Consider the following 22,132-nt stretch of genomic DNA (forward strand, 5'->3'; position numbering starts at 1 on the left):
CCACCCCCAGACCCCGTCTCCGGTGCTTGCACGGCCTCCTCCTCCACCAAACCCCCCACCAACCTGGATGACTCTGTGCCATCTTCCCCCGTTGGGCCCTGTGGGGTCCCAGCTGCCCCTTCTGCTGCCGAGGAGTCCAACTGCAACCTCCGCCTCTTGGACCTCCCCCGGCAGCTGCGGCCTGGGACGCGGCACCGGACTCCTCACTCCCCGACGAGATGACAACCTGGGAGGGGAGCCGGGCCTTGCGTCTCCGGCTGGCGGTGGGATCCCCGCCGCTGTGCTCCACAGCACCTTCTCCGCCCTCTTCATCAGTTGACGCTGCAGACAGGGAGAAACAAAACACAGGCATCAGGGCACTGTACAATGTACACATACACACATGACAGTTGTACATGAGTGGCATTGGCAAACCTCTGACATGTCATCACAATCCCCAACACACATGTCATTACAACTTGCACACACGAGCCATACCACAGCCATGTTGCAACTGCCAACACCATCCATACACATACAACAGCATCAGCAGCCAAAGGTGAGCCAGACATCACATGCAACACAGGAAGTGCACCACACATGTACACACACCACCACACTTGCATGCATGTGTACACCTCTGCTAAGTGTCGCAGTGTTCAGACGGGCATCCATGTCACATCTGCCCATCAGGCTTCCACATACCGCTGTCACATGCATCCATGTTGCATCACTGTTGCACCCTTGTCAAATACACACACATGCACATGTACACAGCGCTGATACAATCAGCTGAAAACAACATACATGCGTGACATCACGGACATGTCTACTCACATACACATTCATACAAACTTGTGTGCCCACACAACTGCATTTGGCATGCAAGCCCACACACACAGGCACCATCCATGTCTCACACATTACAGCCCTCGCATGTGTCAGCCCCACGGCCCTGTACACCCGCACCCATACTCGACCCCATACAAACAGATGTGCAACCTGCACACTACTGAACAATCACCACACGCACTGCTCACAATCAGGATGCATGTACACTCACCGCTCGACTCCAGACGGGTCTGCCTCTCAAGGACCTGGACGTGGAGCGCTGGGGATATGTGTTCCAGGACCCTCATCTGTTCTTCCGACAAGTGGCCCCGGCGCCCCTTGGCATCCGCTGCCTTCAAGAGGCGCCGGGCCTTGGTCAGGGTCCTGGACCTGAAGTCCTCCCAGCGCTTCTTGACATGTTGGAAGTCGCGGACTGCCACCCCCTCCGCGTTGATGGCAGTCACGATGTCAGTCCAGATCCGAGTCCGTCCTTCCTTGTCGGCGCGGCAACTTCCGAAGAGGGCATCATACTGCCCCAGGACTTGCTCCACCAGGACACCAACTTCGGTGGCACTGAAGCTGGTGCCCCTCTGCCTCTCTGGCCGGGGGTTGTCAGTGGTCACAGATGGAGTTTGCCCCGACATGACAACCCCAGAGGCAGGAGTGGGTGGGCAACTGGGTCCTGGGGCTGGGCTGTGGAGCGATGGAATCCCAGTCGGGAGTCTTTGGTTCCAGCAGGGGTGGTCACACCAACAGCACCCCTGGCTGATGTGCAGGCAGCAAATGGCAGGGCACGTGGGCAGCAGGCAGTCAGGCAGCAGCAGATGGCAGGTGGGAGCGTGCTCGGGGCTCTGGGGGGCAGTAGTTCGGCCTTCTGGGCAGGAGCGTGGTCTTCCGTGTGCTTACGCGTGGCCAGCTTGATACGGAGTGATTTGGCACGTGAAAATTCTGCACGTCAGCGTGTAATTCGAGGAAAGGCCCTTAGCGCGTAAGCGCGTCTGCACGCATACGCATTTTCATTGGACCAAAGGCCCTCAGCGCGTGAGCGCGTCTGTGACGTGACGTGCGAGGGAGTATCCCTCATTGCACGTGATGACAGTACATACGTGGATCCCAACCAATCGCGTGTGAAAGTTCACGGGACCCCGGAACACACGTACCCCGGCCAATCGCGTGTGGAACTACCCGCGCACCCCGAAACACACGTACCCAGGCCAATCGCGTGTGGAACTACCCGCGCACCCCTGAAATACACGCGCCCAGGCTATTCGCGTGTGGAACTTCCCGCGCAACCCTGAAATACACGCGCCCAGGCTATTCGCGTGTGGAACTTCCCGCGCACCCCTGAAATACACGTACCCTGCTGAAATCGCGTGTGAAACTTCCCGCGAACCCCTGAAATACACGCGCCCAGGCTATTCGCGTGTGGAACTTCCCGCGCACCCCTGAAATACACGTACCCTGCTGAAATCGCGTGTGAAACTTCCCGCGAACCCCTGAAATACACGCGCCCAGGCTATTCGCGTGTGGAACTTCCCGCGCACCCCTGCAATACACGCGCGCAGGCTATTCGCGTGTGGAACTTCCCGCGCACCCCTGAAATACACGCGCCCAGGCTATTCGCGTGTGGAACTTCCCGCGCACCCCTGAAATACACGCGCCCAGGCTATTCGCGTGTGGAACTTCCCGCGCACCCCTGCAATACACGCGCGCAGGCTATTCGCGTGTGGAACTTCCCGCGCACCCCTGCAATACACGCGCGCAGGCTATTCGCGTGTGGAACTTCCCGCGCACCCCTGAAATACACGCGCCCAGGCTATTCGCGTGTGGAACTTCCCGCGCACCCCTGAAATACACGCGCCCAGGCTATTCGCGTGTGGAACTTCCCGCGCACCCCTGCAATACACGCGCGCAGGCTATTCGCGTGTGGAACTTCCCGCGCACCCCTGAAATACACGCGCCCAGGCTATTCGCGTGTGGAACTTCCCGCGCACCCCTGAAATACACGTACCCTGCTGAAATCGCGTGTGAAACTTCCCGCGAACCCCTGGAATACACGTAGCCCGCTTGCCGTGCTGGTACAGGGTTAGCGCAGCCCTTTGCGCTGGATTGGGGATTTTGATGGCTTTTCCCTGCGTGGAAGGCGTTCTTGGGGGCGTAACTGGCGCTGCTGCAAGGTCGCTGCGCCACTGTGCGCCACGGCTGGTTTTGGTGGCTGGAATCCATGAATACGCTGTGCGCGGAAATGTGTTTCGGCGCACGCGGCTGGCGCAGACTACCGCACGCGCACACTGTGCGCCAGCCGCGTGCGCCACTTGTGCGCCGAATTCTATGAATTGGCCCCTGAATCTTGTAGAAGTCAATTGACATATCCCTGCCTTGCTGTAAACATACCCTACTGTATCATGCCTTTCACCTGAAAGGTTGGAGTTCCAATAGAAATCCCATTTAACTCTCTCTAAATGGTTTCTAATGGATCCAGTTGCTAAGAGATGGGTGTCTGCACAATTATTTTTTATTGTATCGTACATTAGTTAAAACCCATATGCTCCAACTGGATCCAGTACAAACGATTTATTTTTTTATTTTTTATTGATATAGCTGAATTGAATCAACTTAACAATAATTTCAATACAAAACATTAATTTCAGTGCAAAACATAGCATGCATTGTCCCAATTCCATTTACAAATCATAAAATTAAATTAATCAAATACAATTTTTACCACAAAAGGAGAATAAAAATTAAATAGTAACAGAAATTACATAATTTAGGTTACAAAGGCAATTAACACAAAAGAAAACTCCCTTTGGTTCTATTTACAAGTCTAAATGAATACATTCCATATAACGCATGAAGTACATACGAGTGATGTTACAGGGGAAAATAGCTAAGTAAGTACAACAACCTTCCCTTTTTTGAGGGAACCTGGCATATTCTTTATATTTACTGTACTTGATAAGTTCCTCTATAGTCCCAGACCAATTTCGTTCAAAAAGTTTTTTTTTTAACATAGCCAGGTCGCAGGGATAAGTCGTTCGATTCTACCCCAATTTCATCCAATAATAATCTTTGCATTATATGCCGTAAAAAGAGCGGGAACTACATTCCATTGTCATTTGATACAGATCTTGATAAAGGGAATTCCCTGATGTAACAATTCTGCTGTAGTTAGAAAGTGCTCTCCATTCCCATCTGCAAGAAAGTGATATTAAACCCTCATGACGGATAATAAAATTTGGGATGGAAACAGCGAGATAAAGGCCTGATTCTCAATGATCCAGTCATGGATGTTCAGTGCTTACCTGAAGCCCAGCCCCTTCAAGACTGAATTCCATCTGCTGACCAACAACACCGAACAACAGGATATCCAGTCCTGCCTCTGTGCTATGCACCTTGTGGGCTTCACACCCAGCTGGCCACCTGGCCAAATCTGTTGGGTTCAACATCGACAGACACCTCTCCTTCAAACAGCACAGATCAAGGAAGACTCAAATGGCTTGGTACCAACTTTCTCTCCTGCAAAAAATCAAGCACTTCATCCCAGAAAATTACTTCAGATCTGCTTTCCCAGCCTTAATCCTCTCCCGCCTGGACAGTGGCAATGCCCCATTGGAAGGCCTTCCGGCAACTACTACACTGGCTCCCCTGAAATGTGCCCTGCATGCTGTAGCACGTGTCATCAAAGGACTCTGTAAATTCAACCACATCACCCTGACCCTCATTGAACTACACTGGCTTCTGCTGCAAGCCCATATCATCTTCAAATCCTACTGCATCATCTACAAGGCTGTCTTCCTGAAGTCCCCAGGCTACCTCACTGAGAAACTCAGAATCTCTAGAGGCCTACGATCCACCAGAAGTAAAGACATCTTCAGACCTGAACTCCACTGATGCAAGAAGGAGAAAAACAGAAGACAGGTCTTTTCTGTCTATGGCCCAAAACGCTGGAACCCATCAACATCCGACTTACCCCCTCGCTTCTACAGTTCAGGAAGGAGCTCAGGAAGGAGCTCAAGAGCCTCCTCTTCAAGGAGTGGTTACTTCCTAAAACCTATGTCCATGCACCGTCCACTCCCCACCTTACCTTAGACTGGGCGATCTGATGCCACTGTTTCCTCGACTGGTTGCTTGTAGATCCATTGCCCTCCTTCCCCTTTGTGAGATGCCCACTGCCTTGTTTCAATGCTCACTAACCTTATTCTTTCCACTATGATTCTAAAGCGCTCTGTTGCTTCCTGAAGCTAATGTCACACTCAATAAATACCCTAATAATACTAAAAATAATAATAATAGTAATAATAACAATGATAATATTAATAATGATGACCTCACTTGGCTTAAGTTTGCCCACCAACATAAACAGATGTAATGATGAAAAATGAAGCCGGTGGGTTTGAGTGAGAGAGTGGATATATTTTTGAAAGGTTGCAGTGTGGGCAAACCTTATTTATTTATTATGTTTTATTATTATGTTTTGCGTAGCAAATGTAGTTGTGCAACCAGAGCTTTACCGTAACTGGGATATCATTTAAAGGAACATATTGGTGCGCCAGCTTGGCTTCAGCTGACATTGGATTTTCATGCTGATATTAAAACATGTATGCTCACGATCTTTCACTGCTCACTCTAGGGTGGACGATAAATTGACTGCTGATAGCTGCTTTTCACACGAGCATGGATATGAAATGGACTGCCAAGCTGTGACTACCTTTGAAACCGGTGTCCCTCTTGTTTCAGAGGATTCAATCCTACTGAGTACCAGCGCAAGCAGCAGACACACCTGGAATTTGATTGGAATAAATAAGGTTACGGTAAGTGATAATGCACAGATGTAATCATACGTGGGCCTCTTGCTGCAATCTTACACAAATTTATATTTTACCAATATGTCAGAGCTATTCTGCACACAGTAAAATACATCAATTCAGTGGTTAAATGCTTCTGGACTAGAAGTAAAGTTGACATCATTGATCATAAGCCCTGGTGGGACCTGAACCCATGCTTGTGAGGAGGAATCCCCGGGTTCTAGGGTTAAGACCCGACACTATCATAGGCAAACATGCACTTGCTTAGCTTCCTGGACTCACCTAGTGGTAGCTATGGCTGGCAAATGCAGTCAAGCTCTCAGGAGGGCAGTCAGTACAAAGAATTACGTTGAATAAAGACTTGTTTTTTCAGGGATCTATCTTAAAAAAGACTTTATATCTCATCAAGGGAGGGTAAACGTGATGTTGCAGTACATAGGTGTGCAATTTAGGTTTGGAAAGCCATTGAAGAGCGCATTCTTTCGTTTTTACCTTATAAAGTAGATCTAACCATAAGGTGCATGGTCGACCGGGGCATTATTCATATGGTATGGCTTGGGTAGCAAAAGTCTAGTGTTCACTCAACCACAGGTTTTTTTTCCCATATAAATTAGTGTAGATGGGCTTCTGTGCTTCTCAGTCTTTAAACGATATGCCTGTCCTGATGCAGAGCCATTTTTTTATTTTATGTATTTTATTGGAAACTAGTTGGGGTACCCGGCGTTGTCCGTGTCCTGATCGAGTGCTATCTCATGTGCCCAGGAGGAAGTTGCTCTTGTCCTCATGTGCACTGGAGGATGTTGCTCTTGTCCTCTTGTCGGCAAGTCTTGCTTCAGTTTGCTCTGGTGTCTCATGTGCCCTGGAGGATGTTGCTCTTGTCCTCATGATAGCAAATCTTGCTTCAGTTTGCTCTGGTGTCTCATGTGCCTTGGAGGACGTTGCTCTTGTCCTCTTGTTGGCAAGCCTTGCTTCAGTTTGCTCTGGTGTCTCATCTGCCCTGGAGGATATTGCTCTTGTCCTCTTGTTGGCAAGTCTTGCTTCAGTTTGCTCTGGTATCTCATGTGCCCTGGAGGAAGTTGCTCTGGTATCTCATGTGCCCTGGAGGATGTTGCTCTTGTCCTCATGACAGCAAGTCTTGCTTCAGTTTGCTCTGGTGTCTCATCTGCCCTGGAGGATATTGCTCTTGTCCTCTTGTTGGCAAGTCTTGCTTCAGTTTGCTCTGGTGTCTCATGTGCCCTGGAGGATGTTGCTCTTGTCCCCATGACGGCAAGTCTTGCTTCAGTTTGCTCTGGTGTCTCATGTGCCCTGGAGGACGTTGCTCTTGTCCTCTTGTTGGCAAGTCTTGCTTCAGTTTGCTCTGGTGTCTCATGTGCCCTGGAGGACGTTGCTCTTGTCCTCTTGTCAGCAAGTCTTGCTTCAGTTTGCTCTGGTGTCTCATGTGCCCTGGAGGATGTTGCTCTTGTCCTCTTTTCGGCAAGTCTTGCTTCAGTTTGCTCTGGTGTCTTGTGCCCTGGAGGATGTTGCTCTTGTCCTCTTGTCGGCAAGTCTTACTTCGGTCTGCTCTGGTGTCTTGTACCCTGGAGGATGTTGCTCTTGTCCTCTTTTCGGCAAGTCTTGCTTCAGTTTGCTCTGGTGTCTTGTGCCCTGGAGGATGTTGCTCTTGTCCTCATGTCGGCAAGTCTTGCTTCAGTTTGCTCTGGTCTCTCATGGGCCCTGGAGGATTTTGCTCTTGTCCTCTTGTCGGCAAGTCTTGCTTCAGTTTGCTCTGGTCTCTCATGTGCCCTGGAGGATGTTACTCTTGTCCTCTTGTCGGCAAGTCTTGCTTCAGTTTGCTCTGGTGTCTCATGTGAAGTGGAGGATGTTGCTCTTGTCCTCTTGTCAGCAAGTCTTGCTTCAGCTTGCTCTGGTGTCTCATGTGCACTGGAGGATGATGCTCTTGTCCTTTTTGGCAAGTCTTGCTTCAGTTTGCTCTGGTGTCTCATGTGCCCTGGAGGATGTTGCTCTTGTCCTCTTGTCGGCAAGTCTTGCTTCAGTTTGCTCTGGTGTCTCATGTGCACTGGAGGAAGTTGCTCTTGTTCTCATGTCGGCAAGTCTTGCTTCAGTTTGCTCTGGTCTCTCATGTGCCCTGGAGGATGTTACTTTTGTCCTCTTGTCGGCAAGTCTTGCTTCAGTTTGCTCTGGTGTCTCATGTGAAGTGGAGGATGTTGCTCTTGTCCTCATGTCAGCAAGTCTTGCTTCAGTTTGCGATGGCATATCATTTTCCCTGGAGGATGTTGCTCTTGTCCGCTGGTAGGCAAGTCGTGCTGCTGTTTGTTGTCGTGTTTCAGAAGCTCCAGATATTGATGTTCGCTTTGGGTCAGATGGAGATTTTCCAAGTGATGTTCGGTTTTTGTGCAGCATGTTTCAGTCACTTAATGGCTTCAGCACATTTGAGAAAATGTCCAAGGAAAACTGATTGATTGTGCTTTCTTCTCGTGAATGAACTTAAGTAAACTGCCATTTCCCAAATTAAGAGAGGAGTGATAAAAAAATTAATTCCCTTTAAAACTGCTTTAATAAACAGTTTCGACTGTATACAGTATTAATATAGTTTAAAGGAATAACCAACATATCGAACAGTTTGCTTCAGACACTTTTCCAAATAATGCCTCCGCCAAGTACCTACTACAGTGAATCGGGGTGAGCATCAGTAAATGAGGGTGTCTACGAAGTACATTTTTTGCTTCCAAGCATCGACTACAATCTTGCCGCAGACAAATGAGGAATCCATGCAAATGTGGTAGCAGTGGGTTCAACGGTGTGGATTTGTATAGCTGAATATACGTACACACACACAACATTTATTTTTGAATATAAAACGTTTGCATCCAAACACAGACTATGATCTTGCCCAAGACAAATGAGGAATCCATGTAATTTGATAGATGTGGGGTCAACGGTGTGCATTTGTATAGCCAGACCAACATACACAGTCACATACATACATTCAGCTTTATATATATAGATGTATAAGGTGCTTATACAGCAAGACAGTGTGCCTCATTACAACTTCAGAGGTAGCCGTGCCGGTAAAAATGGCAGGCTGCCACTGGAGTTGTGATTTCATCCGGCGCCTGGTAACGGAAACACCGGGGGATTACAACACTGGGGTTCCTGGAAGTCAGGCGCCGGAAAAATGTTAATCCCCATTCCCATTGAGTCCTATTGGACTCAATGGGAATGGGGATGACGGAAGCACCAGCACAGTTAATAACGGTGCCGGTGCTTCCTGGGAAGTCTGAAAGTGGCTGCCATCCTGTCCGCCAGGTCAGACCTGGTGGGTGGGATGGCAGCCCATCACAGACTCGGAGTGTGCCGGTCCGGTAACAACAGTGCCGGTAGGCTTATCGGCACCGTTGTTACCGGACCTGCACACTCTTAATGAGGCCCAGTGTATCAAAGCATCACAAGGCATAAGGGAAGGGAACAAACAACGGTCCTACTAGGCCTTTGGGCATTTGGAGAATGCAAGTGCAGTAAAGAGAAAATAAAAAAGGGTGGTGGGTGTACGTGCTGTTAGGGTTCCCCAGCAAGGGAGGAAGTGTCAGAGGTGCCTGTTGGAAGGCAACAGGTAAGTGCATGAGCGTAGACATTCCAGGCAAAGGGAGGAGGGTCCACCACCCAATATTTAAGTGCAGGGCAAAGGCTAACCCGCCGAAAGGTGGGTGTAGGCCCAGAGGGCTCTGAAGGGGAGGGCAATGCTGGTAATGATTGAGCAGGGGGCCAGGATCATATTTGTACACTTGAGGGATCAGGGTGCCAATATCAGCGACAGGGGGGGATGGTTAGGATGGTTAGCAGAGAAAGGTGTTGAGTTGTTTGTTGAACTTGAGGTGATCCGGTCCAGACGGTGAGAGAGAGGGAGACTGTTCCATCGGAGGGAACCAGCGGAGTAGAGGGATCTGCCCCCAGCTCTCTGATTGGAGAAGCGTTTGACCAGCAGAAAGTTGGAGTGAGAAGATCGAAGGGATCTAGAAGGAGAGTATTTAGTAAGCAATGCCCAAATGTTAAGAACAGGTGCAATGTGAAAAATAAGATCTTGTATGGGGACGACTCTGTTGCCTTAAATGTGTAATTGGAACATTGCGTTCTTGTATCTTTGGCAATTTCCGACCAATGACGGTCAGCACTTGGGTCCTGGAGAGGTTGGTGTTCAGCAGTAGTGCATCCTAGAGTTTGAGTTATTTGATGGCAATTCAGGGTCACCTGCTAACAGCCACTAAAGCCCACACAGCCCTAAATTATTACTGTGGCAGGCATTTTCATCTTACTGCTGCCCCATCAGACCCCGAAAATGGTGACTACCTGAAATATAGTTTTTATTCATTGCATATGTTGCCCATTCCGGAGCCAAAAACTCCCAAATGTTAATTAGCCAATCTTGCATTGTGGGGATGTCAGCCCCCTTCCAACTCTGCAGAATTAGGAGCATTGCCGCCAAAGTAAAGACCGTTAGTGAAGTTTTATAAGTTTGCATGGGAATTGTATACTGTCTGCCGAACATTTATAAACAGATTTGAAATATATATATATATTTGTAAATGTAAAGTGATGATTAAATAATAACTTATTTGTTTGATCCAAGTTTTGTGTTGCCGTTATTTAAATCAGTTCATTGATAATCCTTACAGCTATGTTGTGTTCTTGAGAAACACTGCACTTCATAGCATATTCCTTTTCAGTTTTAGACACATGGTTTCAAAGTATGTATTGCATTAAAATAATGAACAGACATGTACGTACACGTCAAATGCATTAATTTTGAGTCTGTAACTATGTACATGAAGTGTAATGAGAATGCAGTAGCCCGTGCCATTCTCAATTTCCACAGCAGGTAAATGCTGAGCCTACATTTCAAGGCAGTCCATCACTATGAGGGGTGACATTTCCTTTTCACTAATGCAGGTTTCATTGTAATAGTTCTCAGAACACTCATCAATAGTACAGATGTTGTTAGCCTGAAATATGTACCTTCAACCAGGAGTCATGCAACACTTTACTCCCCTTTAAATAGTCACTTTTAATAGTCACTCAAATTCATGTGTTTAACCATGAACATGATTGCAACATTCCAGGTTTGGTTCCCACTAGTAATACATACTTACCAACATAGCTCATTGAATGACCTCCACCCAAAGAGTACGTTTTGACCTGCTTCCGGAACTTCAGGTCGTCCTGCTCAAGTTTGTGCGGGGTAGCGAGGCCATTCCAGAGGAAGGCACCTGCAGAGGAGAGAGATCTAACGCCCACTCTCTGCCGGGAGAAGCGTCTAACCCTTAAGGAGTTGGAGGTAGCTGAGCAAAGGGCTCGAGTTGGATGTAGTGCAGGCCCCAGCCCCAGAAAGACTTCTGGACAATGCAAAGGGTCTTGAATATGATGCTTGCAGCCATTGAGGGATTTCAGGATTTGGGTAAGTGCAAGGGAGAGGGGAAGGGAAAACAGGGCAACAATGCTCTGAGTAAGTGCAGCCAGGGCAGCGAGGTTCTGGGTAGTGCAAGGAGAACAAGGGACTGTATGGTTACAGTTTCAGCCCCTAAGTCTGCGGTAGGCCGGAGGCAGTACAAGGGTGACTGATCAAGAAAGAGCCTGGTACGCAGTGAGATTCTGGGGGTAGCCAAGCAACCAGTCAGTACAGCAAACAGGTAGGTCAGGTAGGTCAGAAGGGGAGGGAGAGAGAGAAAGCAGAGGAGGAGAGGAAAGCTTTGAGCTCCTTCTGGAACTTCAGGTGGTCCGACTCAAAGTTGAGAGGGGCAGGGAGGCCATTCCAGAGGGAGGCACCTGCAGAGGAGAGAGATCTACCCCCCACTTTCTGGCTGGAGAAACCTCTAAACCTTAGAGAGTTGGAGGTAGCTGAGTGAAGGGCTCGAGAAGGAAGGTATTTTGGAAGCGAGCGTTGGATGTAGTGCGGGCCCCAGCCCCAGAAAGCCTCGTGGACAATACAAAGGATCCAGAACATGATCCTTGCAGCCACCGGGAGCCAGAGGAGAGTTCTCAGGATTCGGGGAAGTGCAAGGGAGAGGGAAAGGGAAAACAGGGCAGCAATGCTCTGAGTAAGTGCAGCCAGGGCAGCGAGGCACTGGGAAGTGCAAAGGGAACATATGGTGACAGTTTCAGCCCCTAAGTGCGTGGTAGGCCCGAAGGCAGTGCAAGGATGACTGATCAAGAAAGAGCCTGGTTACTAGTCAGACTCTGAGGGTAGACAAGCAACCAGTCAGTACAGCAGACAGATAGGTAGGATGGGCGGGAGAGAGAAAGCAGAGGAGAAGAGGAAGTTTTTGAGCTGCTTCCAGAACTTCATGTGGTCCGGCTCAAGTTTAAGAGGGACAGGGAGGCCATTCCAGAGTGAGGCACCTGCAGAGGAGAGAGATCTACCCACCACTCTCTGCCTAGAGAAGCGTCTAACCCTTAGAGAGCTGGCGGCAGCTGAGCGAAGGGCTCGAGAAGGAAGGTATTTTGGAAGACAGCATTGGATGTAGTGTAGGCTCCAGCTCCAGAAAGAATGGTAAGACTTTGTTTCGCTCTCTTTGATGATGGGCCCCGCCTCCTCTTGTAAATCTGGTAGATGGCCCAAAAAAGTATTCTTTTTGTGCCAGAGCTACCTGTCATGTCGGGCTGTCATGGGTATGGCATGGGCTGTTCTCAAATGCTAGTGATGCGGAGGCAGAGAGCGTACAACCAATGGCCTCTAGTTTCTTGCCATCCTTTTCTCGATGAGTCATTAGAGGAGAGGCAGGGATGTAATTTGGGGGTCGCTAGATGTCGCATCTGTGACCCCGTGGGTCCTAGTTTCCAACCACTTGGGACTCCTTTGTGACCAAAATTATTTTAAAGAAAAATAAAATGTGTTTTTTAAAAACATAAAAATTAAAAAAAGGAAGCTCCTGGTATAGCAGGTGCCCCCACCACACCATGTCAGGATGAAGGCTGGGCCGAAGACATGCTCAGTATGGGTTGGAGCTGACCATGCCATGTGGCACATGCCACATTCAGCGCTAACCACTTCTTCCTCTGCTTCCTTGCAGATCACATACATGAACCGGGAAGCTCTTGAAGCTTCCTGATTCGTGTTTGTGAGCAGCACAGAGGAGCCTAGGGTGTCCTAAAAGGACCGACCAAAGCTGGAAGAATAAGGTAAGAAGGCTTTAAAATAAAATGTGTATTTTGTTGCATGCGTGACGTGCGTGTCAGATGTATGTATGTGAATGGTGGGTGAATGAGAAGTGATGTGATGTGTATTTCTGAATGTTTCTGGGTGGGTGGGTGTGTGCCTGTTTAGCGAATGGAATGAGTGTTTGTAAGAAAAGGTATGAGTGAGTGGTGGGTGAATGAGTATGAATGTGATGGTGTGTTTCTGAATGCTCTGGGTGTGTGGGTGTGTCCCTGTGTACAGAATGCAATGGGCAGAGGCAGGAACAGGTGTATGAGTGAGTGACTGGTGGGTGAATGAGTATGACTGTGATGGAGTGGTTTTGAATGTCCTGGGTTTGTGTGACTGTGTAGAGAATGCAATGAGTGGAAGTAAGAGAAGGTGTGAGTGAGTGACTATTGGGGGAATGAGTATGAATGTGGTGGTGTGCTTTTGAATGTTCTTTGTGTGCCTGTGTAGAGAATGTAATGACTGGATGTAAAAGAAGGTGTCAGTGAGTGATTGGTGAGTGAATGAGTATGAATGTTATGGTGTGTTTTTGAATGTTCTGGGTGGGTGAGTGGGTGAATGTGTGCCTGTGTAGAGAATGCAATGAGTGGATGTAAGAGAAGGTGTGAGTGAGTGACTTGTGGGTAAATGTGTATGAATGCAGTAGTGTGTGTTTGAATGTGGGTGGGTGTGTGCCCGAGTGGTGAATGCAGTGTGAATGAATGTGAGAGGGGATGTGTGAGTCAGTGACCGGTGGCTGAAAAGAGATGCATGTGTGCATGTGTGTGTAGCGCCGTGGGAGACTGGGGATCACTAGAGCATTTTGGACACATCCTTTATTGAATTTGCATTTTTTACTGGTATTTTTGGGCAAAGCCAAGTTCATGAGTGTCATTACCTTGCTAGACTGGCATTTTGTTGCAGTCAGTCTAGCCATTGCTTACTGCGGCTTGACATTTATTACTCTGCATCTTTCAAAAATTAAACATGATAAGTAGTGTTACCTCGCTAGACTGATGTTTTGGTATAGCGGCCTGTATATTTTTTACTGTAGGATGACTTTTTATTAACGTAGCATCTACGATGAATCAAGAATGACAAGTGTTCTAATGGGTGTAGACTGGCTTACATTGGAACCAGTTTGGACAGGTTACCATATAGTGACATGTCACTTTTAATGGCAAAACCAAGGGCAGTATGTTCTTACATAGGAGTACTGGCATTTATTGGCAGAGCCAGTTTTGTGGCCAGTGCCAGTGATGATACTATAAAAGAACATCATGAAAAGAACATGACTATGGTTAGATATGGGAATACTAGCATATGTTGGTGGAGCCAGCATGGAAATGTATGGGCACAGCCAGCATTAAAATATTTATTATGTTGGCATATATTGCAGGGACCATTGGGAAATGCCCTGTGCACCTTTGGTGACTTGCATCTATTGTACTTTTTTCATGATTTACCTTACACTCTACAAAACTGATTGTTGCCCTTTTACCCAATTATTCAAAATATTTTCTCAGGGGTGGGGGCAGAATCCCTCCTGACCTCCAAAAACATTTTCGTTAGTTCGGGCTCCCTCACTATGCTCCGTCGCAATCGCATATTTGTGGCAAATATGTACGCCCTCCAAAAGAACCACTCACCAGCCTCCATTGGTGGCTGGTATATTTATAGACCAGGCACCGCCCTCTTCTTTCTGCGCAATGTGAAACATTAAAGCTTTGATTAAAAAACATATTTACTTCTTTCACTTGCAGTAGTGCATGCCCCTGCAGCGGCATAACCATCATGGACATTGCACACGTGTTGGTACGGGCCAGCCCAGGTGTGGCGTGCCCTGTTCTTTGTTAAGGAGCTTGGGGGGCCCCCACAGAACGGCCCGCCGGGGGGCCCAAATGTTGTGCTACACCATTGTCTGACAAAGGAGTAGTGTGCAGTGGGTGCCTTGAAGTCTCCCAGTGAGTCCATGGGGGAGAAGCTACTCATGGGTGTTTTCAATTTAAAACAACTGTGTGGTACCACTGACTTATGTGTGCAGCAATGATATTACATTAAATGGTGGGGGCTTTTAAGTCCTCTGGCATCCAGAATTACGCTTAGATAATAAAAACTATGGGTGGTCTCGGTATATTGAAAGAATCTTTCCCATGCATTATACTCGAGCAAAGATAACATTATCATCAGGTGCACTCCCCAGTCTAATAGGTTTCTTCTATCGTAGTTGTAGCTGACCCATAGATACATTTATAACCAGTGAATTTTGTTGATACTAAATTCTGGTCAATGATTTCATTTTCAGGCCTGGCTCACGCAGCATTTTGCTCCTGAGTAAAAAGCAGCATACGCCTCCCCTAGTAGTTGCTTTTTTGGCTTGTTTAACACAGAAACGCCACAGATAACGAGTACTTCTGTGTCCATTGATCTATAGATGTTTCATACACTAGCTATAGCCTGCATTAGAGATTTCCGTTACCCTGTTACAAGTACTGCATTATGTATGTTTTACATATAGACCCCATGCCGAATATGGAAAATTACATTCCCAAAATGTGTTATCGTGGACAAATCACGCCTACTTCTGTGCCTCGGATCTTATATCTGGCTGAAATGAGAGCACCTGGAAACACGGGTGCTAGATACATCTGAAAAATCTGAAGGTCGTTGGCCATCACTTTGTGTGATGTCACTTGAGGTTGTGGTCAAATGACATCACTTCCTGTGATGTCACCAGGGGGGTCAAGGGTCATCTGATGTTACTTTCGCCGCCCCTGGCATTTTGGTGAAATGACGTCCCTGAGGAGAGGTTGGGTTTGCTAACCACCATATTGCAGCTCTGGTAATGACACTCCGGTTTAGGATGGCGCTGTAAACACAAAGGTGTCGTGTCTCGAGCTTTGTTGTTTCTTTTCCGGTCTAGCAGTGGTAGCTTTTGTTGATAAGGGGGTCTAGTAGGATGCTTTCACCTGCCTCCCATGTAATCCAGGATTGACATGACTGTAGTTGTCCCTGTTATAAAGGACATATTTCTGTTCTCTTCCATGCACAGTTGGAGGTGAAATATGTGTGCAATATTTTTGGATATTGCATGAAAAGACACAATATTGCCTAGTGGCGAGGATTCTCCTGGGATTTTGGCAGTCAACTCGTTTTCTCTTTGGAAAACTCCCCTTGGGATGGCCTTGTGGGAACTACCCCTCTTCTGGTTAGAAAACCAGTGTTTCTGCATCAGAGTGTATTGATGATAGGGTGTTCTAATGGGTCGTACTATCCAGTGTACCATGGATGAAAACCTCAACAATTTCCTTAGAGGTTTTGCCATATAACAAATGCGCATAAAAGATGCAGGTTGCTCTGTGGTGCATTCTAAGCATTGCAGGAGTGATTCTACCCTTAAACATTGAAGGAAATGCCCAGCTTTTTGGTAAAGCCTTGAATGTTACAAGAGTATATCTGCCCTCTGGGAAAAACCTAAACATTACAGTAGTGTTTCCACCCTCTAGTAAAGCCACAAACATAAGAGTAGTAGGTCCCCTCTGCGCCGATGCCTTGAAAATTGCTTGAGCGGTTCTGCCTCTGGAGAAGACTTAAACATTGCAGTAGTAGGTCTACTCTGTGGATGAAGTCTTAAATACTGCAGGAGTGGTTCTGCCCTCTGGCAAATATTCAATCATTGCAGTAGTAGGTCTACTATGTGGTGAAGGCTTGAAAATTGCATGAGTGCTTGTGCCCTCTGGCGAAGACTCAACCATTGCAGTAGTAGGTCAGCTCTGTGGTGAACTCTTAAATACTGCAGGAGTGCTTCTGTGCTCTGGCAAAGACTCAGACATTGCAGTTGAAGGTGAATGCTTAAATATTGCAAGATCTGTTCCACTCTCTAAGCAAAGACTCAACTATTGCCGTATTACAACTTCTCTGTGGTGGACCTGTAAACATTTACCTTCAGACATACTCACAAATTGGAGGAGTCATTTTGCCTTGTAGTAAAGGCTGAAATATTGTAGGAGAAGTTGTGCCCTTTGGAAAATCCCTAAAAATTGCAGAGGTTATCCTGCCCTGTAGTGAGCCTCGAAACCTGCTTTTATGATGCATTTCTTTTTTTTGGTGACGCCTCAGAAATCCAGGTGTTCGCTCTGTAGTGGAGCTTTGAACATTGCAGGAGTGGCTGCTCTCGATGGCAACACCTTACAGTTTGAAGGAGTAGTTAAACTCTGTGGAGAAACCTTAAAGTTGCAGAAATAGTTCTGGCCTCCTGCCAAAGACTTGCCAATTCCAATAGCGGCTCCCCTCTGTGACTAAGACTCAAAAACATCAAAATAGTTCCACCCTTTGGAAACGCCTCACACTTTTTAGTAGTCATTCCACTCTGTGACGAAGACTAAAAGGCTGAAGGAGTAGTTTTGCTCTGTGATGAAATCTTATAAATTGCTGGAGGGCAGTCTCACCATTTGCTGTAGTAGTACCGTTCTGTGAGGAAACCTCAATTATTACAGTAGAGGTTCTTGCCTTTAGCAAAGCCTCGCACATTGCAGTTCAGCCTTGTTATGAAATCTAAATAATTGTAGTTTGCTTTGCACTGAAATCTTGAATATTCCAGGAACAGTTCCACTCTGTTTGCAAGCCTTAAACATTACAGGAGTAGCACAGCTGGAATACCAGCGGATACCATCGTTTTTTCGTCTACAAGTGTTTGGGATCAATTGTTTGACTTGGACCTTATTCTATTTCAAGAGGTGTGGTTTCTGCTTCATCCGGTTAGTGATGGGTTTAATGTACATCTGAAGAAAGCAACCGAAGGGGAACTTGCTAGACCTGTTGGGGGGGGGGTCTCTTAATTTCCACAGGAGGTTCACTGAGTGCTTTGTTGTTAGAAATTGCCTTTTCCTCAAGTTCTTTTTTTTTGCGGTAGCTTTAGTTGATGAGAATGGTATTCGGGAGAATGAGATTGATTGCAAGCCGAAAACGGAATCCAGAGATTTACTGAGAGCTAAGCTGCCCGACATGTTTAATTGTAGGATTGATCATGGTGGAGCACAGAAGATTTTACGTGTAGGAGATTTCAATTGTTTCTGTTGAGACTGGACCCTAGTAGACTGTAAAAACTCCACCTTTGAAATGAGTGTAGACCTATAAAGAATCCATGGAAAGGTAGTCTTCTTTCGATGGGTCCTTTCTGGGCTGAATTTTTCTTAAATTGGAATCTAGCTTAACTGAAAAGTAATTGTGAGAGGGATATACCAAAACAGCTTACTTAGTTTCGAGTTAAATCTCACTCTACAATTGATTATATGTTTGTCTCTACGTCATTGTGCGAGCAGTGCACCTGGATGCACAGTGAAAAATCAGAGCATATCGATCAGGCCCAGTTAGTTTCCAAATTATTCTATTCCCCCTTTAGACTTTTCTTCCAGGTTATGCCAATAACTTGGTAGTTGATACACAACGGATCATCCGAACGGGAATACAAAGAATGTAGCTGTTCAAAACCCCCACGTTAAGGGGTGTTGGTGTACGCGGACAGCTATGGATAAATGGAACATTTGTGATCCAGAGCGTTTCAATACTACAGTTAGTAGCTGGCAAAACAATTTGAATTTCTACTAATAATTAATTCTACTTGTCAAAGCCACATATTTCCTATGGTGATCAGGAACAAGAAGAGAAAGCAGCGAGCTCAGGTAAATGGCCTGGGACATGCTCTAACACTGTGAGGTCTTGGTGGCTGTTTTTCAAAAAGGCTTTACAAAGAGGGATCCTGAGTCTTTAGAACTTACTGCCTGTGCATTGTTTCTGGACAAGACGTTTTCGCTCTTTTGAAATGTTCGCCGTGGTATTCATTTGTGTCATTGTTCTCGGCATTAGTGGTTTCCTTATCATTGGTTTAGGGGATGGAGCAAAGAGAGTTCACAGGTAAATGGGATTGATTTTGTCCACACGTGCATCCCAAACTCAGATTGAGGTCCAATTTGTGCCGCACAAAACCCCTCGTCAATGTGTGTGATGATGTCTCTCCTACACTCCAAAACACCCAAGTGCCAATGTATTTGATTTGCTCTCTACCTTCATGGGCAAATTGACCTTTTTTTCAATGCTTTTGATTTGATTTCTCTATTGTCTCGGGAGGATAGCTCAGGGACAACTTGCTCGCCTTGGAAACACGACGACACAGAGCAACGCAGGTTTGATCCCCATGTCTGCGCTTAGAAACCTCTGGGTATTAAGCGCGTTATAAATGACATATCATATCATACTGCTGTGTTAAACATGACCATCTGTCAATATATGTGTAATGCCTTTGCCTCTTTTTCACCTCAAAACAAACCTTTGTCAATGTGTGTTGTTGTACATCATACGGCCCTCTTCCTCATGCATTCCATTAATGGCACAGGAGCCCCATTCCGTCTAACCTTCACTTTATTCCTCCACTTTACAACTGCCCTTCCTCCTCCCCTGCTCCTCCCCTTCCCCTTTCTTCCCACTCCCTCCCACTGTTCTGTGTTCACCTTTCCTTAAAGGGGCTCTGCCCTTAATTCACTCGCAACATGTGTGATTTACTTTCTCCTCTCTTGCACAAAATCACATGTCAAACTAATTGGCACATCTAGTTCTCATATCCTGCACCATAAAACAGGCATTTGACAATGTGTGTGATCAAGGTTCTCATCTCCGGCACAAAACAAAAATCACATTTCAATAGGTGTGTCTAGGTGCCTATTCTCCTGTGCAAAAAAGCATGTGTCTGTGTCTCAAGCCTATCATGGACAACGTGTGCAATTGATTTCTCCATTCCTGTACAAAAATAAATTACGCATCAATATGTCTGCTGATTTTACCCTTCCATATGCCCTAAAATGTGATGTCAATTTGTAATTTTGTTTCTTCACTCCTTTGAAAACAAAAATAAAGCATCAATTGTCTGACATCTCGATTCATTTACTCACAAAAATTACCCATCAATGTGTGGAGTTTTTTTCTCCCACATACAACCAAATTGAAGGCCAATGTTTGTAGGCTCACTCGCTGTGATCGTAGTACCTCGTAAAAAAAGTGGCCAAAATGTGTACTATAATTCCTGATTCCCTTATTTCCATCTCTAGTCTGACACACTGTTATTTCAACTCTATTGTGCACTAATTCTAATGCCCTTCATCACTATTCTAAATAGATTCCTTCCCCAGCACTTACCTAAGATGTATGTACTGTAGTTTTCTCCCCACTGACTCCACACATCTGTCAGAGTGGGAACTAGGGCTTGAGGTATCTCCCTTATGCAGATGTGAAGTAGAACTTGCCTGAACTTCGTTTACTCAAACCTTCAAAAAATTGCCTTTCCCTTAATTCTCCAGTTCCTGCTGTTTCCCTACATTGCAGATGCCTGCGTTCTGTGTCGGATTGCCCGGGGCTCAGGGGGTGACGGATTGAGGCCCGGGCACTGAGATTTGTGGCGGCGGCCGTCAATTGATTCCAGGATTGCAGTCGGGCCGTGCTGCGGCAACCCTCCAGCGACTGTCCTGGTGTTGGAATAGGGCCGGGTGCCCCCGGGCCTTGGAATCCCCTCCTCCCCGCAGCCCTCACTGGCGCCGCTCATTGGGTGGCTGAGGTCTCGCCGGGGACCCCCTTTGGTGCCTGCGGAGGGAGGTAGTCGTGGCCCGCTCTGGAGAGCGGCCCCACCCCTCTGGAGAAGTCTTCTTTGTTGCCGCCGGCGCTGCAGAGCTCACCGGAGTCGCTGCTGGGCTCGGGGTGCCCAGCGCAGCCGCACCTCAACACCTGCATCAATGCTCTGCCCCTGAGCCGGGCCACTGAGCCAAAGATTATGCGGGCGCTGCCGCTTGGATTCTGTTCGGCAGTAAGGGTGTCCAACCGTGGTGCCCCCACCGGGGCCCCTGCTTGCACCGGTGGCCTGGGCTCACTCGCTTTGGCCACCTGCTGCTCTGGGCCTCCGGTACTCTTCTTGGGCCCCCTCAGGAGGCATTATCCTCCCTGACATCATAGACCCGGATCAGACAGGTTTCATAATCCATAGGTCAACTACAGACAATATTTGCAGAGCCCTGAATTTAATAGATATCGCTAACCAGGGATCGCAACAACTCGCTCTGTTGGCCCTAGATGCAACTAAAACCTCTGATAAAGTGGACTGGACTTTCCTGCGCCTCTCCCTTGAAGCGTTCCACTTTGGCCCAACATTCCAAAAGCTGGTGCTAGCCAATTACCAGTCCCCTAAGACTCTCCTCAGAGTCAATAGCCTGCAATCTGACCCGATCCCTCTCTCTTGTGGAACTAGGCGAGGGTGCCCCTATCCCCCCTGCTGTTTGCCCTAGCTATGGAGCCCTTGGGCCAACACATCCGCCTTAATCCACGGATTAAAGGCCCCCAAGTAGGCCCCTCTCAGCACAAGATTGCCCTTTATGCTGACGATGTGCTATTAACCATCACTGACATCTCGGCCTCAATGAAGCCGGCCCTGGCCGGAATTCATAGGTTTGGGAAAGTAGCAGGTTTCGCCATCAATTTCGAGAAATCGGTGGCCCTGAGGGTTGGGCTAGGTCCAGGGGAAAGAGAATCCCTAGAGAAGCAATGCCAAATACAATGGAGTGTCAAAACTATCCCTTAGCTGGGGGTGCAGATACCTGCCCGTCCAGCAGACGTCTATCAGTCAAACGACCCCCCCCCTCTTAGAAGACCTGGAAAAAGATCTTAACCGCTGGCTCTCACAAGAGATCTCGCTTCTGGGCCGCACTGCAGCTTGCAACATGAATCCACTCCCACGGTTCCTTTGCGCCTGCTCTGGTTTGCCCATGTTAATCCCTCTCCCGCCACTGCAGCGTCTTCAAAGGAAGATGATTAGGTTCATCTGGAGGAACAAGAAGCTGCAAATACCGCAGAGAACCAAGATGGGCAGTTCCAGACTGGGTGGCCTGGGGGTCCCCGACCTCCGCAGGTATCACATAGCAGCACAGCTAGCCCACATTCAGGCATGGGTGACTACCTCAGGTGCCTGAAATGGGTGGAGATTGAACAATCCCGTCTTCCTTTCCCTCTTCGCTTCCTCCCATACGTTCTCCCCACTGCACCGAACCTGGCCGAAAATGCTGTCATCTACTAAACACTTGGTGAAGGCCTGGGACTGGGCCCTGAAACTTAGGGGCATCCCGGGGGGGCTGGGTCCCTACTCCCCTATCTTTCACAACACGGCCATTTTGCCCAGATCCTGCCCTTCAAACTTCTGGAATTGGGTGGTGGGAGGCCTTGAATCCCTAGGGCAACTTTATGAGGAGGGTCGTCCACGCTCCTTTAAACAATGCAAGGCGGCATTCCGGATAGCGGAAACAGACAG

At 47.6% G+C, this 22,132-nt stretch overlaps 1 protein-coding gene across 2 annotated transcripts in view; it reads left to right on the top strand.

Annotated features, from left to right (window-relative positions):
- Nucleotides 1–22,132, top strand: part of LOC138516875 (uncharacterized) — a 90,139-nt gene that overhangs the window by 63,892 nt on the left and 4,115 nt on the right. For both annotated transcript variants that reach the window (XM_069632323.1, XM_069632324.1), the window contains exon 3: nucleotides 5,444–5,624. In XM_069632323.1, coding sequence (XP_069488424.1) covers nucleotides 5,444–5,624 — 181 coding nt within the window. The remainder of the gene's footprint in view (nucleotides 1–5,443; nucleotides 5,625–22,132) is intronic.

Source organism: Ambystoma mexicanum, chromosome 6q (genome assembly GCF_040938575.1).
Source record: "Ambystoma mexicanum isolate Mex_15411 chromosome 6q, UKY_AmexF1_1, whole genome shotgun sequence".
Lineage (NCBI taxonomy): Eukaryota > Metazoa > Chordata > Amphibia > Caudata > Ambystomatidae > Ambystoma > Ambystoma mexicanum.